At 39.2% G+C, this 19,126-nt stretch overlaps 1 protein-coding gene across 1 annotated transcript in view; it reads right to left on the bottom strand.

The window, feature by feature from the left end:
• Positions 1 to 19,126, bottom strand: part of LOC104994460 (chromosome unknown open reading frame, human C15orf54) — a 67,491-nt gene that overhangs the window by 10,742 nt on the left and 37,623 nt on the right. Inside the window, 4 exon segments of the mRNA XM_010848046.1 lie at positions 14,070 to 14,153; positions 14,156 to 14,189; positions 14,192 to 14,345; positions 14,347 to 14,430. Of these exon segments, the coding sequence (XP_010846348.1) occupies positions 14,070 to 14,153; positions 14,156 to 14,189; positions 14,192 to 14,345; positions 14,347 to 14,430 (356 nt within the window).

Here is a 19,126-nt window from a genome sequence, read left to right as displayed (position 1 = left end):
AGCACTTTCAACTCTGTTATAGAAAAGTCACATGACATCCCTGGAGAACAAGTGTGCATGATCTTTCCTGATCTCTGAGAGTGGATTATGGGGACAGAGCCTATATGTGTCTGGTGAAAACTCTCAGGTATCCCTTGACCTTCCAAACTGAGAGAGTAGGCAGCCAGTCTCTGTGGGGCCAAATCTATCAGGGGGCTCAGCTGTGTCATGTATGGACCATGTGCCAAGCCTCTGCATCTACCAGGATCTCTAAATTGTCCTGTGGAACATCCAGCTCCCAATCAGTGCTGAAGGAGAAGATGGCCCTGTTCCTCCTCCCCACCCTGCCAGTGGGGTTTGGAGACTCACTCCCAATTCCCTTCAGAGAGGTTCCCCTCAGGTGTGTTGTACTGTCTGCTTCTGTGTCTTGGTTTTGTATCCTTTTCTGGCTGTGGTAAAGAATCCACCTACCTGTGTAGGAGACTCCGGAGACGTGGGTTTAATCCCTGGGTTGGGATGATATCCTGGAGGAGGAAATGGCATCCCACTCCAGGATTCTTGCCTGGAGAATCCCACAGACAGAGAAATCTGGCAGGCTACAGTCCACGGGGTTGTGTAGAGTGGGACATGACTGAGTAACTGAGCACATACACTGGCCAAGTAGACCAAGAGTTGCTGTTGTGTAGTTGCTCAGTCATATCCACCTCTTTTGTGGCCTCATGTACTGTAGCCTGTCAGTCTCCCCTGTCCATGGGGATTCTCCAGGCAAGGTTGCTGGAGTGGGTTGCCATTTCCTCCCCCAGGGGATCTTCCCGACCCAGGGATCGAACCTTTGTCTCCTGCATTGCAGGTGGACTCTTTACCTGAGCCATCAGGAAGTGCAGCCCAAGAGTTATAGGACCTCTTTTACTGCTTCCTGTGTGGCTTTCCATATGAGGTCTGTTTCCTGCTCTCTTTGGTTTCTGAGACCTGCCTCAGTCTGTTTTGAGGCAGGAAGTGTGCTTCTGCACCTTTGGAAACACCATCATCTTCTCTCCATCAGTGAACAAAGGCTGACAGGACACTGCCAAAATGTATCTGCAGGCTAGACTTGAAAGGAGGAGACCTTTCCGTGTGCTGGTCTTACTATCTCTATCAAGAGCAACTGGAATCCTAGCCAGTCTCCAGCTGGTGGCCAGGAGGCCAAATCTAGCCCACAGATGCATTTTCTTTAGCTGGTCTTGAGGTTTGTAAAAAACCTGAATTTCTTTTGAACATTTTTAAATGAGTGTGTTTTATATAAAAATTGGAATTTCTGGCTGCTCTTGAAAAGATTGTGAGTAACTGGCAACCCCGGGCTTTGCCTGTGCTAGGTAGGAAATGTTGATCTGAATCTGGGGAGTGGCCCCACTCCTCACTTAGTCCCTGGCTCCCTCAGCTCACTGCACTTGTTTCTTCACTAGCTGGCCTCTGCTGGAGTTTTTGACCTTGACGAGTCACATATACAGGCTGCATTGATTCCACCAGGGTAAATTTGGGTGGTGTGCCTAAGACAGAGAAGATGGCACAGAGGTTTGGGTAGGTGTGGTATAAGAAAAGTAGAGTGCTGATTTGGGAACTGCATAGAAATGGTCCAAACTGGAGGCAGAGAAATAATCTGTGAGTGCTTCTTAGATCATCTCTGGAAAAGGACCAGTTTGTTGTTCAGTTTCTAATCCATCACAGACCTCTACTTTTGTAAAATACAATATAGCATGAATTCATATAAAAATAAAAGGAATAAAAGACATACAAAGTGCAAGCCAGCTTTTATTATTATATTCTACAGACATAAAATTATTTTAATAAACATGGTCAAAATGAACATAATATAGGAAAAAAGAAAATAACTATAAAGCTTATATTGTTCATATAATGTATGCACATAGGCTATAACCATAGAGAATCAATGTTATAGCTTCTGTCTCTGCACTATAAACTAATGAAAATTATGAATAAAATGGCAGTTTTATATATTAAATACCTATATAGAAACTTTTAATTTATTCTATGAATTTCCTGCTTGTAAATATTTTTATGATGAAAAGTAAAATTCAAAACCTTCTGTAAAATCTCTAAGAGGCATTGCAATAACTTTGCAAATGTGTAATTTCAGGATCATCATTTACCTTATTATTCAGTTCAGTTCAGTCACTCAGTTGTGTCTGACTCTTTGTGACCCCATGAACCGCAGCACACCAGGCCTCCCTGTCCATCACCAACTCCGGGAATTTACCCAAACTCATGTCCATTGATTTGGTGATGCCATCCAACCATCTCATCCTCTGTTGTCCTCTTCTCCTCCTGCCCCCAATTCCTCCCAGCATCAGGGTCTTTTCAAATGAGTCAGCTCTTCACATCAGGTGGCCAAAGTATTGTAGTTTCAGCTTCAGCATCAGTTCTTCCAATGAACACCCAGGACTGATCTCCTTTAGGATGGACTGGTTGTATCTCCTTGCAGCCCAAGGGACTCTCAAGACTCTTTTCCAACACCACAGTTCAAAAGCATCAATTCTTCGGTGCTCAGCTTTCTTTATAGTCCAACGCTCACATCCAAACATGACTACTGGAAAAACCACAGCCTTGACTAGACGGATCTTTGTTAACAAAGTAATGTCTCTGCTTTTTAATATGCTATCTAGGTTGGTCATAACTTTCCTTCCAAGGAGTGTCTTTTAATTTCATGGTTGCAATCACCATCTGCAGTGATTTTGGAGCCTTATTATTAGTTATTGTTAAATTATAGGACAATCAAAACTCTGGAAAAATTCTGTCTAATTTCACATTCTTTTTGCCTTTTGATCTTGTCTATCATTGAAAACATGTCACATCATTTATTTGAATGGAAGTATTAAGTTCTTTAAAACAGCAAATGATAAAAAAAAAACAAATTAACATCACAAACTAACTCATATCTCTGAAATGCTGAAACTAATTCTTATTGTGCAGGAACACGATAGGTTTGTCCAATAGTTCAAATATTCCTGATAGAATGTTTTTCCTCAGTAACCATATCACAGTAGTTGTTTATAATCAGCTTCTATACCATTACAAGCAAAAAGAATGCTCTAAGATTTAGTGCATTAGCTTTAATGTAACCTAAACTAAGTGAACTGTTTAGTTTAGTCAACATTTTGGTAATACGATTTTCTTGATGAAGGAAGCACTTCATTGATTTGCGCTGTGGCACAGCTCTTCCAAAATGCTTTCCATAAATCCATCAGAGAGTACTCCTAAAATTTAAACTCTAAATCACATTTGTTGATTAACCCTTCGTGGTTCTATATAGTTTAGAACTGGTTGTGTTTTGCAAAGAACATTTAAGAAACAATTCTTCCTTATATCACCATCATGCTCAAGCCTCATGTACATGAAAAGAATTGCTATTTTAGAAATAATTGTACATCTGTCTAGTTGCAATAAAAATTACTAGCTTTGTTTGTTTTATATTTGATCCTGCATAACATTGAGCTTTAGTATCCCTGGAAAAAGGCAGTTGAACTACCTTGTCTGACAAGATCCTTTTAACATTTCCAAGCAAGCATCTTTGATTTGCAGTCTCTCATTAATATTTCAACAAATATGTGGGTTTTTTGATTTAGCAACTCAATGTTTTACTTTTATAAGAAGCCCACAAAGCACCTTTACTTCTGGTAGCTGTTTGATCTGTCCTTAAAAAAAAAAAATAATTCTTCTGGTTTGGATTTACTTTTTGTGATTTGGGTGTAAATATTTCTTAGGTCTTAATAATTTCATTGATTGATTAGCCAACCCACCTCTTCAGATAACACACTATTATTTAACTCTTAAACATCAATTATGGATGCAAAACTCAACACAGTATATGAAGAATCATACTTTCAAATAAAAGTATAAAACTTTTCAGTATTTATTTCTATGAAATCTTATTTATTGTCATCATTTAGTTAGTATAGCAGCTGTGATCATAAGAAGTTAGTATTTTCTTGATAAAAATGATCAGTAAAGCTTGTTTTTATCTGTAAATTAATGTTAAAATTAGTAATACCAATTTCAATTCTCAAATATATAAATTTCATTTGTATATATGCTTATACATATTTATATGCTTATACTTTCTCAGATGTCTATTAGTCTATCTATCTGTAGATATATGTGCTTATGAATATGTGCTTATACAGTCTCAGATTTTTAAAACACTTTTGCCGACAGCTGACAAGATAACCTTTAAAGTGACATATCATAAAGTCCATGATTAGCAGGCAGTTTGGATTATATGTAACTCACTAGGAAAGTTCAAAGATGTTCACCTCATTCATTGAGATAAGTCAGGCAGTGTGAAATTGCTGCAAAAGTTTCTAACTTCTTATTTTCAAATTCTCTAGTTATCTTGTCATGGACTCATAACACATAGCATGTGGATTGTCACTGGTCCGTGGATAACATTTTGCATAGCCCTTAAATAGATGCCTCTTCAAAACTCTTATGAAGCTACCATAAATACTTTAATACTTACTGAGTAATATCAGACCAAGAAACTACTCCCTCAGTCAGAGAATAAAAATAGAGATTACATTTGGCCATAAGTATCAAAACAAAACAAAGTAAAATAATGCAACTTATATAAGATTGCAGCTATTTGTTTCATATTAAAGGAGTCTGGTATTGGGGAGTGATGTAGTCAGTGACCCTTTGCATCAGTGATCCAGGCTTCTATCTCATTGTTTCAGTGAACGTGGCTTATTTTCTCAACATACCTCATGACACAAAATAACTGCTGGAACTCCAGCTATTATGTCAATATTCCAACCAGCTAGAAGGAGCAGGACAAGGATTAGAGGAGCAACCCCTCCTTTTAAGGCTCTTCCTGGAAGCTGCATGCATTGTTTCCACATACATTTTATTGACAAGAGTTTTAGTTGTGAAGCCAGTCATACCAAATTTAAAGAGATACTCTGAAATGTAGTAATTATTGCAAGAAGTCATACTCACCTAAAAGGAAGATGGAGAAGAATGGATGTTGGAGATTATCTGGTTTACTCAGAGATACTTTCAGAACCTCAGGGTATCAGTTAGAAATGAATATGAGGATTCCATTAGCCAACACAAACTGTTAAGAACTTTCAGTACAAAAGAGAATGTAATTCGCCCCCTTCAGTGACAGGGCTTGTTCAGGACCTATAAAGAGTTATCCAGTTTTACATTTTGTAACCAATCTGTATTTTTTTAATATAAATTTATTTATTTTAATTGGAGTTTAATTACTTTACAATATTGTATTGGTTTTGCCATATATCAACATGAATCTGCCACAGGTATACACATGTTCCCCATCCTGAACCCCCTCCCAACTCCCTCCCCATATCATCCCTCTGGGTCGTCCCATTACACCAACCCCAAGCATCCAGCATCATGCATGGAACCTGGACTGGCAATTCATTTCATATATGATATTATAAATGTTTCAATGCCATTCTCCCAAATCATCCCACCTTCTCCCTCTCCCACAGAGTCCAAAAGAGTGATCTATACATCTGTGTCTCTTTTGCTGTCTCGCATACAGGGTTATCGTTACCATCTTTCTAAATTCCATATATATGCGTTAGTATACTGTATTGGTGTTTTTCTTTCTGGCTTACTTCACTCTGTATAAGAGGCTCCTGCCTTATGACCCAGCAATCCCACTACTGGGCATACACACTGAGGAAACCAGAATTGAAAGAGACACGTGTACCCCAGTGTCCATCACATCACTGTTTATAATAGCCAGGACATGGAAGCAACCTAGATGTCCATCAGCAGATGAATGGATAAGAAAGCTGTGGTACATATACACAATGGAGTATTACTCAGCCATTAAAAAGAATACATTTGAATCAGATCTAATGAGGTGGATGAAACTGGAGCCTATTATACAGAGTGAAGTAAGCCAGAAAGAAAAATACCAATTTGTATTTTTAAGCGACTGCATATTCATTGTGTACCGATTTCCAGTCCAGATGCTGGATGGATATGTTTTCCGAATTAAAACAACAACAACAACAACAACAACAACTGTGGAAAATGACTAATAGGAAACTTGATGGAGAAGGTCCAAAACCTTCAATAAGGTGTTGTCCCTGAGACGTGGTGGAGACAAGGCAGTGGAGAAGGCAATGCCTGTCATCAAAGAGCTTCCAGTCTAGCAGGGGAGATAATGAGTAAACAGATAATGGCAGTGTGGTAAGAAATGAGCTCTGAAAGATATTGGAGTGATTTCAAAGCAAACTGCAAAACTTCTAATTGAAATCAGAATCAGTCCATTCTTGTGAAAGTATTATGTCCTGCAGAAGTTCTGCTGATTAGCTAAAAATTACCCGAAGTCAGATGAACCGGCCTTAGATATGTTAATATAAAATTGCCAGTTTGTTTCCTCTCAATATGCCTCATCAAGTCTTGTTAGGAACCCCTAGTATTAGAGAAATTCCATGTCTTAGAAATCCTAAGAAGGAGCCTCTCTGTAGTACCGTGTTGGCAATCAGAGTTTCTCTCTCTTTTCTTAAGGGAAAATAAGCCACAAAAAAAGGATTTTTACTTTCTTTTTTAAAGCCATAGGATGTGCTTTTATCAGTAGAAGTTAGTCACCTATCTAGAAATGTGTCCCCTTGTTCTGGTTAATAAATTAGAGAATAGACTTATGGCCATGGGGAGAGGGGAGGAGAGGGTGAGATGTATGGAAAAGAGTAACATGGAACCTTACATTACCATATGTAAAGTAGATAGCCAATGGGAATTTACTGTATGGCTCAGGAAACTCAAACAGGGGCTCTGTATCAAACTCGAGGAGTGGGATGTGGTGGGAGGTGGGAGGGAGGTTCCAAAGGGAGGGGATATATGTATACCTATGGCTGATTCATGTTGAGGTTTGACAGAAAACAGCAAAATTCTGTAAAGCATGTATCCTTCAATAGAAAATAATTAAAAAAAAACACCACAAATATCACAATAAATCAGGTCACACAAATGTTTTTGGTGTAAAAAAAAAAATAAGGATGAAGAGTTCTGCAATATGCGAGTGTGGGTAAATACACAGACTGTTGCGTATAGACTTAGATTTTGAGGTATTTTTGCTGATCTTGGTTGAGACATTTTTCGTTGTGCCTGAGACCCTGCTGCTGAGAGTTGTGCATCAGATTTTAATAAGCAAAACAACAACCTTCATGTACAGCCAACTATCGAATTTCCCAAATAGCAAACTTTTTAGGTTTTTTAAACTTTGTTTTCATGTATTTTATCTTGTTTTCTCTCAAATATTTCATTCTGTTTTCATGTGGTTAGATTTTTACAGATTGCTGTTTTTGAAATCTGCCTCAGAAGGAAGCTAGCATAGGATCATATATTTGTGGTATCACCTAATATATCTTTCAGAAGACTTTCTCAGTCATTTCAGAAAAAATTTATTAGCTTTCCTTTTGTCAGTCTCGGGGCAACTGATTTTCCCTTCTGTCTGGGAATTTCTCTCAGGTTATGCATGAGTGTTTGTATTGGTTTCCACTCCCAACCCACCTCTAGATTGAAAACTCCTAGAGAAAATCAGGGTCTTACTCATATTACCTTATTCATCATATGATCAGATGAAAGTGTTAGTGGCTCAGTCATGTCCAACTCTTTGTGAACCCATGGACTATAGCCCACAGGCTCCTATGTCCATGGAATTCTCCAGGCAAAAATACTGGAGAGAGTAGCCATTCCTTTTTCCAGGGGATCTTCCCTACCCAAGGATTGAATCCGAGTCTTCTACATTGCAGGCAGATTCTTTGCCGTCTAAGCCACCAGGGAAGCCCATTATCTTATTTCCTGCTATGGATTGAATTCTTCCTACTCAGCAAATCAGTATGTTGAAACTCTAAGCCCAAATGTGACTGTATTTGGAGACAAGGTCTGTAAGGAAGTAATAAGTTTAAATGAGGTGATGAGGGTGGGGTCCTAATCAGATGGGACTGATTGGTGTTTTTAAAAGAGGAGAAAAAGAAACAAAAACTCTCTCTTCCTCTCTGCACAGAGAGGAAATGTCATATGAGGGCGCATCAAGATGGCAGCCATCTGCAAACCAGGAGAAGGAGGCCTCATCAGAAACCAATTCTGTGGCGCAAGGAACTCAAACTTCCAGCCTTCAATATAGTGAGAAAATGAATTACTATTGTTTACAAGCCATCCGGACTGTGGTGTTCTGTTATAGCAGCTCTAGTAGACTAATACATTACCTAAAATTTACACAGTATTTTGCATATAGTATCTAGTCAGTAGATACCTACTTATTTCTTACTGACATTAATTATTTTCATGGGGGAGAATTTGGCTGTATAATTACCTTACATTCTTTTAAGATAAAAACCATCTCTAAGAGTTGATTTAAATGCCTTTCTCCAACATCTTTTTCCAAATGCATACACATATAAGCTTGGTGTTAGCCATTTTGAGTGCACAGAATGGCTGGTAAATTTGCTTTTATAATTGGAAAAAGTACTTAATTTCATACTGTTGACAGAAGATGTTAAAAGCATATAATATGTTTCCCTAGAATCCTACCCCCAGAAGATATGTGTCATCTTAGTTTATTATTTCCTCTAATGTCCAATTTTTGACATCTGTGTCCCTAAACTTTTTGCTCAATGTTTGTCATTGGTGCAGTGACCCCAGCACCAGTTGACAGGCTAATGCAGAGGAAAGGGGAGGGGGCATTTTTACAAAAATTTGTCCATTTATTCATTTATTTAATCATTCAAATCAGTTTTAGAGAATCTATTCTTGCCAAGCCTATCTTGGGAGCTGTAAGTATAGAGGTAAAAAAACAGAGTATGTCCCTACTTTCATGTTTATAGGCTGGTGGTGGAAAAGGCAGGCAATAAATGAGCGAACAAGCAAGTAAACGCTATGGTTCTAGTGATAAATTCTCCATAACTCTAATACCAACTCCCCTCAATATCCAAGATACTGGATTAGGTTTAATAGATACTGAAAGTAAAGTGAAAGTGATAATCACTCAGTTCAGTTCAGTTCAGTCGCTTAGTTGTGTCCGACTCTTTGTGACCCTGTGAACAACAGCACGGGAGGCCCCCCTGTCCATCACCAACTCCTGGAATTTACCCAAACTCATGTCCGTTGAGTCAGTGATGCCATCCAACCATCTCATCCTCTCTCATCCTCTTCTCCTCCTGCCCTCAATCTTTCCCAGCATCAAGGTCTTTTCCAATGAGTCAGCTCTTCGCATGAGGTGACCAAAGTACTGGAGTTTCAGCTTCAACATCAGTCCTTCCAACGAACACCCAGGACTTATTTCCTTTAGGATGGACTGGTTGGATCTCCTTGCAGTCCAAGGGACCCTCAAGAGTCTTCTCCAACACCACAGTTCACCATACCATCAATTCTTCGGTGCTCAGCTTTCTTTATAGTCTAACTCTCACATCCATACATGACTACTGGAAAAACCATAGCCTTGATTAGACAGACCTTTGTTGACAAAGTAATGTTTCTGCTTTTTAATACACTGTCTAGGTTGGTCATAACTTTCCTTCCAAGGAGTAAGCGTCTTTTAATTTCATGGCTGCAATCACCATCTGCAGTGATTTGGGAGCCCAGAAAAATAGTCAGTCAGTGTTTCCCCATCTTTTTGCCATGAAGTGATGGGACAGGATGCCATGATCTTAGTTTTCTGAATGTTGAGCTTTAAGCCAACTCTTTGACTCTCCTCTTTCACTTTCATCAAGAGGCTCTTTAGTTGTTCTTCACTTTCTGCCATAAGGGTGGTGTCATCTGCATACCTGAGGTTATTGATATTTCTTCCAGCAATCTTGATTTCAGCTTGTGCTTCCTCCAGCCCAGCGCTTCTCATGATGTACTCTGCATATAAGTTAAATAAGCAGGGTGACAATATACAGCCTTGATGTACTCCTTTTCCTATTTGGAACCAGTCTGTTGTTCCATGTCCAGTTCTAACTTTGCTTCCTGAACTGCATATAGGTTTCTCAAGAGGCAGGTCAGGTGGTCTGGGATTCCCATCTCTTTCAGAATTTTCCACAGTTTGTTGTGATCCACACAGTCCAAGGCTTTGGCATAGTCAGTAAAGCAGAAATATATGTTTTTCTGGAACTCTCTTCCTTTTTCCATGAGCCAGCGGATGCTAGCAATTTGATCTCTGGTTCCTCTGTCTTTTCTAAAACCAGCTTGAATATCTGGAAGTTCATGGTTCACGTATTGCTGAAGCCTGGCTTGGAGAATTTTGAGCATTACTTTACTAGCGTGTGAGATGACTCAGTCATGTCCAATTCTGCAACCCCATGGACTGTAGCCTAACCAGGCTCCTCTGTCCATAGAATTCTCCAGGCAAGAATACTGGAGTAGGTTGCCATTTCCTTTTCCAGGGGATCTTCCCCACCCAGAGATTGAACCCAGGTCTCCTGCATTGCAGGCAGATTCTTTACTGTCTGAGAAACCAGGGAACCCATTAGTCTAATAAGTGAATTTTACTGGTGACTGAAACATACAATTTTTTTTTCAATTCTGTCATTTTATGCTTTGAATTAAAATATATATCTCATTTATTTAAATGGTAAGTATCTAGGATGCTGCTTTCATAGAGAGGAAATGTCAACTCACATGATCTGGAATGGAGATCTTAAATTAAAACATTTTCTTAAGAAAGGAGGTGTGTGGTCTTGGACAGCAACTTCTCTGGACACCTAGATAGATTCTTATCTTAAAATATTATCTAAAAATCATACTTGTTACATCTGTGAAAAGTGAGATTCTCGGGTTGGATGAATAAAGAAATAAATAATTCATAAACAGAATACAAGTCTAGTCCATAACTGGAAAGACTTTAAGATGTTTTTTCTGCATTAAGGGTATATATCCCTGTACTATAATTCTTTGTAAAATATTAGTAAAACTTTGAATTGCTTTTAATTCTGGCAGACTGTTTCTCTTTGAATGCCTTTCTAGGATTAGATAGAATTATGAGGTGTCCTAGCTTTTATTAGGGTTATGTATGACTTTTTACCATCTTACATTACTATTTAAAAAGGGGTCTGGAAATGTGTGTGCATTTTAAATTCAAGGTTTGTGGGAAGTTATATTCTGATACATGATGATTGAAAGACAAAAATCGAGGAATTTCCTGATGAACCACAAACTGGTTATATACTAGAAATGCAAATCACAGGATTTAAAATTAAACAATTGTTAGTACTTTTTTACTAAATTCATGAAAGAAATTAGGTGATAAAAATTATTTGTAGATGAGAGTGAGTCCCTTGGACTGCAAGGAGATCCAACCAGTCCATTCTGAAGGAGATCAGCCCTGGGATTTCTTTGGAAGGACTGACGCTAAAGCTGAAACTCCAGTACTTTGGCCACCTCATGTGAAGAGTTGACTCACTGGAAAAGACTCTGATGCTGGGAGGGATTGGGGGCAGGAGGAAAAGGGGATGACAGAGGATGAGATGGCTGGATGGCATCACCGACTCGATGGACGTGAGTCTCAGTGAACTCCGGGAGTTGGTGATGGACAGGGAGGCCTGGCGTGCTGCGATTCATGGGGTTGCAAAGAGTCGGACACCACTGAAGAACTGAACTGAACTGAGATGAGAGTGATAGATTAAGGATTTGACCTAAGATTGTGAATTTAGTCGTCAAGTTTGAGCTCCAACAATATGTTCATGGCCACCATATGGCTTCAACATTCAAGGCTCAATCTGCCAATCTGTTGCTCAGGGAATATACTGTACAGTATCCTGTCTTGATTCTAATACTCATGAACAACAGAAAAAGAAGTGAAAGAATTCAAAAATTATAAAAAGTTTGAGAAACATGTAGTCTCCACCATTTGGTAATTTCCCCACTCCCTGCCAAATATACATTCAAATACCCTAGAAGCTACCAATTAATATTATTTCCCCTCAGAATCAGACTATCTGGGTAGTTGTCTCATTTTTCTACTTACTTTGCCTGAATTGAAAACTTGATTCATTGAGAACACTGCGTGTGATGTGCTGGGCAAACCACATTGGGGAAGCAAACGCACCTGTTATGGAAGCACCTGTGGCCATTCCCAAGGAAGAGAATGAGCAGGACTGGCACTTATGTGTCAGTGACAGATGTTATTCCACACCCCTAACCACAGAAGTCATGTCCATTGCCCAGTATAGGTCTATTGCACCCCCTAAATCTGTTCATTCTTTATTCCTTGATTCTCTTGGAATAGTAGGCTATGGCATACTTGTGGGAAAGTATAATATATCCCACAGTGATTGAAGCCATATACTAGATTTAGCAAGTAAACCCCTCGAATAACCAACTTTACTCATTACATGTCCTAATGACTCCTTTAAATTATATATGCTGTTCTTATAAAATGGTCCTAACTGCTTTATTAGTCTGTTTGGGCTGCCATAACAAAACACCATAGACTAGGTGGCTTGACAAAAGAAATAAGTTTTTCTACAGTTCTGAAGGCTGAAAGTCAAGGATCAGGGTGTTTATCACGGTCAGTTTCTGATGAGAGTTGTCTTCCTGGCTTGTAGATGGCTACCTTTTTGCTATGTCCTAACATGGTGGAGACAGAGATTAGTTTCTTTCTTTTTCTCTTCTTATAAGGCCACCGACATTGAAAAAATGTGTACACGTCTTCCTATATCCTGTAAGACTCATCTCAACCAAGATCTCATTTATGAAGTTTAATCCAAATGCTTGGTTTGAGCTAAATGCTCTGGTAATTTCAACATAAAAATATGTTATAAAATTGGCATAAATAAATTGGCATAAAATTGTCGAAATAATGAAGATTCCTTGAAGTAAGGGACAGTACCTTTATTGATTATTATATTCCTAGTATAGTGCCTGATAGATTGGAAGTTTCCAATAAATCCTAGGCTGTTGCTAGAATAAAATTAAATCAGAAGTAGACATGATCTTGGGCAAACTCCATGAGATAGTAAGGGACAGGGAGGCCTGGCGTGCTGCAGTCCATGGGGTTGCAAAGAGTCAGACACGACTTAATGACTGAAAGACAACAACAAGGCAGTGTTGAATTGGTATTTTTATTTTTTAAAATAGGATTCTTTGCCTGTGCATTTGAAGTAAAAGCAATAACAGCAAACATCTGACCAATAAACTGGCCATTTTCCCTGGCGCCTTGAAGGACCTTGTAAATACTAGTGAGCACATTTCCGCTTCTCACTGGGCCAGGAACCTAAACACAGTAACTTCATTTGAAGGGCCTGCAGTTCTTTTATTTTCAGAACCATCAGAGTGAGATATGTCAAACAATTCAAATGAGAAAGTTCTAGTTCCCACCTTTATGTATCTCCTGGGTTTTCCTTTGTTCACCCAGTCACCTGCAAAAATCATCAAGTGTTCACATTTATAGTCTGTGACTCAGTGACCCCAAACCTCTTGGTGGCCTGGAATCAACATGGAATGCTCTTATTTAGCACTTGGAGCCCAGTCAGATATTAGTTTTCCTGCAGTAAATCTCTGATGCCAATGAAGAGGGAAATCAGAAACAGATCAGATGGTTCTGGCCCATCCCCTCCCAACATGGTGAGAAAGTCACTAACTGAAATGGGGTTGGATGCTGGGTTTCTCTCTCCTAAATCCTTTTATCCTAGTTATTAAAATGTGTTACTTCTTACAGCTGTGATAGTGAAGACTACTTTATTGAGATGGTGAAGAGTCTAGGTTCTAAAATGTCCTTCTGCCTCTCCATTAAGACAATACAACCCCCAGTTGGGGCAAGATCCAGTTTTTTGATGTTCATTCCCTCTGGCTACCTTGTGCTCCACCTAGGAGACTGAATTCTCTGTACAAAGAACTATGCCAATCCATAGAAAATCCTTAGGACTTCCCAGGTGGCGCTAGTGGTAAAGAACCTGCCTGCCAATGCAGGAGAAATAAGAGATGCATTTTCGATCCCTGAGTCAGTAAGATCCCCTGGAGGATGGCATGGCAACCCACTCCAGTATTCTTGCCTGGAGAATCCCCATGGACAGAGGAGACCAGTGGTCTACAGGCCATGGGGTCACAAAGAATCAAACACAACTGAAGCGACTTAGCACCGCACAGAAAATCCTTGGGTTGAGTTATTTCCTTGTTTATGACTTCTCCATATAGTTGGTTCTGCTCCAATTTCTTTGAAAGGACATCTGTTGGATGATTTGACATGATACCTGTGCTTGCCGAAAGTCTCCTCTGACAGCTCAGTGTAAAAGAACCTGCAAGGGAAAACTCAGTCATGTTGAGTGGCTCTTAAGTGCAGGAACAGATTTGAAAGGATTATCCAAGACAATGACTTTAAGATCAAACTAGGCCATGGAGTTAGCCACAGGACTCTGAACTCTTTGCAGCTCCATCCTCTGGAGTGTCCTGCTGCTGATCTTGCCAGTAATGAATTTCACTTCCAGGTGGGAGCTTTCAGGTCTTCCTCACACACTCTAAAGCCAAATGTGTTTAGTCCCTTCAGACATCATTTTGCTCTTCAACTTGAAGAACAGTCTAAGTCCATGAGATTTGCCATGCCATCAAACCTCTTTATAAACCCACAACTCTTGAATGATAACTACAATTCTGGAGAGTTGACTCATGAATATTTCCTGTTGGCAAACAATGAGAGTAGTCTGAGGAAATTAAAACCACCCAACTAATTCCCTAACTTTATTTCATTCCATGTTTAAAATACTGTCTACCTCCAAATGCTTTTACCAGGCTGCAACATATAGCAAAATCAGCTAACAGGACTCTCCTTTTCCTTCTTCCTCTATCTTTCACTTTTCTTGAGTGGTCCTAACTGTAGAGAGGTCACCAAAATGAGGTGGAATAAAAAGAGAAAGATTCCAATCCATTTTTTTTTTCTTCTTGTAATCCTATTTCGAAGACAGTCTCTGCTTCTCAGAAAGGTCAAGCCAAACTCAGTCAGAGGTGAGACTGGAAACCTCAGTAACACTATGATATGTGAGAAATCATGTGAACAGATAGCCAATTACAGATAGTTAGCTCTGAATATGTTCTTTAAAGTAGTCTTATGCTTTTGGCATAATTGTAAAACAGGGGTGCATGGGAAAGTCTGCCTTGAAGGACTACGTTGCTTAAGACAATAATAGTGCTTTGTATAGTTTTATTCTCCAAAATTTTGGGACAAGGCCACAATATCCAGGTGCCAGAAGTACACTTCTTTATAGGAAGGGTGATACTTCAGCCCTCCTGAGTCTTCTGAGGACCTTAAGTACACACCCTCCAACTACCCAAATAATACCTTTCATATGGTTAGTTTCTAGTCTCTAGGATTGTAGTTTCTACATATGAAGAAATCAGTTTTGGAATGTAAGTTGCCGCTGGAAAGATTTCCATTTATTCAATACCTACTAAGTACCAGATTCTCTATAAGGTACATTTCAGAGATGCTCTTATTAAGTCCTCATCTAGGAACTCTTAAGTTTTGTTCACATTTTACAGATGAGGAAAATGAAGCATAGGGAGATTAAGTAACTAATCCAAGGCAACACATTTATCAAGTGTTGGAAGCTAGAGTTGAGTCAAGTCTGAATGAAACTCTTTAAGGTCAGAACTTGTTCTGTTTTCTTCCTGAACACCTAGAAGATACTCAGATATCTGGCAAGTTTCAGATATTCAGTCTAGACTGTGGAATGGCTGCATTATTGCGAGATTCCAGCACATGTGCTCCTTTCTGTTCTTCTATACCATCTCACCTCTGTCTCCTCAGACCAGTCTTCTACCCATCTCTCTCTCCACCCTCTTTTGGAGGGAAATGGAATTTAGGGCTGCATCAGTCTGCAGGAGAAAGTTAAGTCTCTGTACCTTCCTGCTGAAGGAAAATAGCAGTTGGCAGAAAGTTGTGTCCCTGGGTCTGATTATCCCTTTCTCCCTCTCTTTCCCTTCCTCCCTCTGTGTCTTCCTCACTTCCACAAAGATTCTCGAATCCCTCTTATGTGAGCACTGGAGATTCAGTAAGAACAAAGCTAGGCATGATCCATCCTCATTGCAAATTGTTGGTTATGTTATAGGTATTATGAGCGTTTTGACAGAAAGCTAGAGGGTGTTATATGAGGAGAGAACAATAGAACCGAACCTATTCTCTGAGGTCAGGGAAGACCTCCTTGCAAATCTGATCTTTAAGATCAGACAAAATAAGTGGTGACAAGGATGTGGAGAAAGGAACACGTGCACACTGTTTCTGGGTAGATAAGCTGGTAAAGCCAGTATTGAGCTTTCTCACAAAACTAAAAATTGAACTATCACATGATCCAGCATTTCTGCCTCTGGGTATGTATCTAAAGCAGCCGTCCTCAACCGTTTTGGTACAGGGACTGGTTTTGTGGAAGATGACCACTCCCCTCTCCTTGGTTCCCAACAGGCCATGGACCACTACTGGTATGTGGCCTGGGGGTTGGGTACCCAGGAAATGAAATCATTACTGCTAAGAGATATCTGTGCTCCCATGTTCATAGTAGCATTATTCTCAATAGCCAAGGTATAGAAATACCCCAAGTATCCATTTACAGAGGTATGGATAAATAAAATGCGGTCTATGTGCACAATGAATTATTCATCCTTAAAAAAGAAGGAAATCTTGCCATTTGTAACAACATGGATGAACCTGGAGTGCATTATGCTAAGTGAGACAGCCAGAAAGAAGAAGACCAATACTACAAGGTATCACTTATGTGTGGAACCTTAGAAAAAAAAGTCACATCAAGGAATGGGTTGTTGCCATGGGTTGAGAGTGGGGAGAATGGAGAGAGGTTGCTAAGAGGTTATAACTTTCAGTTATAACAGTAATTAAGTCTGAGGATCTGATGTATAACATGATGACTATTATTTATTGATAATATTGTACTGTATGATTGAAATTTGCTAAGACAGTGGAGCTCAAATGTTATCACCAATTAAAAAGGTAACTATGTGAGGTAACGGATGTGTTAACTCATTTGTGGGAATCCTTTTATAATATAAATATATATAAATCATGCTATACACTTTAAATATTACAGTTTAATTTGTCTGTTGGGCCTTAATAAAGGCCTTCTTTTTTGAAGAAAAAAGAAAGAAGCAGAAGTTCTCAAAGTACAGCCTGAGATCCCTGAAATCCCTGCCTAAGCTGCTTTTGGGTGTTCAGGAGTCAAATCTAGTCCATAATGATACGAAGAAGTAAATACTGTTTATTCTCATTCTTTGACATGTGTACAGTGGAGTTTTCCAGAGCCTACATGACATATATCAAAGCAGATTGAATGGGGAAGCATATATGATAATCTTTTGAGTTAGACATTAAAGAAATTTGCAAAAACGTAGACCAATGCCATTCTTTTCATTAATGTAGTTTTGGTTTTGGTAGATGTAGTTATTTTCCATAGAATATTTTATATTCATTAAAGTAGAATTAGTTTACTGTGTTATTTTTAAATGAATTAAATATTTTTAAATTTCCCAGTTTTAGTTTTGGAACATGTATGTATCCATAGATAGATACATAGATAGATATCTATTTATCCATAGATAGTATGTACATTAAAAAAAGTTCTTTGGAGTTCTTAATAATTTTTAAGAGTGTAAAGAAATCCTGAGTCCTAAAGATTTGAGAATTGCTGAGTTCAGCAAAGAAGAGGAGTGAGTAATCCATTTTGAAGAAGCAGCAATTGAAAATACTTTTACCTAGTATGCAACTTACAGCTTTGAAGAAATTGAAGTCCACTGTGGTTAGAGCACAGAGATGGAGTGGGAGAAGGTGTGAGTCAGTGGGTCTACAGTGCCAGGTTTGGGGGTGAGGACTTAATCTCAGGTCATTGGGAGGTCACTGAAGGTTTCTAAGCAGGCTGCTGCTGCTGCTGCTGCTGCTGCTAAGTCGCTTCAGTCGTGTCCGACCCTGTGCGACCCCATAGATGGCAGCCCATCAGGCTCCCCCGTCCCTGGGATCCTCCAGGCAAGAACACTGGAGTGGGTTGCCATTTCCTTCTCCAATGCATGAGAGTGAAAAGTGAAAGTGAAGTCACTCAGTCGTGTCCGACTCTTAGCAACCCCATGGACTGCAGCCCACCAGGCTCCTCTGTCCATGGGATTTTCCAGGCAAGAGTACTGGAGTGGGGTGCCGTTGCCTTCTCTGCGGCAGCAGGCTAGGGTTATTCAAATTTATGTTGAAAGAAAGAAAAGAAAGAAGGGAGGGAGGGAAGAAAGGAAGAGTGATTCTCAGGAAAGAAATGAAATTCTTGGGAAGGGAGGGTCAACACAGTCTGCAAAAGCTCTTCCTGTTACTCCTATATGACAGTGGGGTTGTGCTTTCCTTAAGAGCAAGCAAACTTCCTCTGTCTCTGCATCTGTCTTTCTCACCTTGAGGGCTGCTCCATCATTCTTTTTATTTATTTAAAATAATTGAGGTAACATTGATTTATAACATTATATAAGCTTTATGTGTCCAACTTTATATTTATACCTCTGTGTTCCCTACAGTGGGATTACCATCAAAAAATTTAGTTTCCATCCATCAATATACAGTGTATCCCCCTTAACCATTTTACCCTCCCCCAACCCCTCCTCTCTGGTAACCACTGTTCTCTTCTCTAGATCTATTTGTTTGTTTTGGTTTGATTTGTTCATTTATTTTTATTTTTTATTAATTTTTCATATTCTGCATATGAGTAAAATCATATGGTATTTGTTTCCTCCATCTGACGTATTTCATTTGGTATAGTACCCTCAAGGTCCATCCATGTGGTCACAAATGGCATTATTTTATCCTTTCTTATGGCTGAGTAGTATTCTATCATGTGTATGTGTACATGTGTATGTGAGTATACACATATAAATATACATACATATATATATATATATATGTATATATATATCCCATGTTTCTATATCTTGGTTATAGTAAATAATGTCATAGTAACATAGGTTTGCATTGTTCAGTCACTCAGTCATGTCCAGCATTTTGCAACCCCATGGACTGTAGCACGCTAGCCTTCCCTGTCCTTCACCATCTCCCAGAGCTTGCTCAAGCTCATGTCCATTGAGTCAGTGATGCCATTCAACCATCTCATCCTCTGTCATCCCCTTCTCCTCCTGCCCTCAATCTTTGCCAGCATCAGGGTCTTTTCTAATGAGT

This window comes from Bison bison, unplaced genomic scaffold, assembly GCF_000754665.1.
Source record: "Bison bison bison isolate TAMUID 2011002044 unplaced genomic scaffold, Bison_UMD1.0 scf7180017864259, whole genome shotgun sequence".
Taxonomy (NCBI): Eukaryota; Metazoa; Chordata; class Mammalia; order Artiodactyla; family Bovidae; genus Bison; species Bison bison.
The sequence above is the reverse complement of the archived record's forward strand: the minus strand, read 5'-3'. Positions and strand labels throughout refer to the sequence as shown.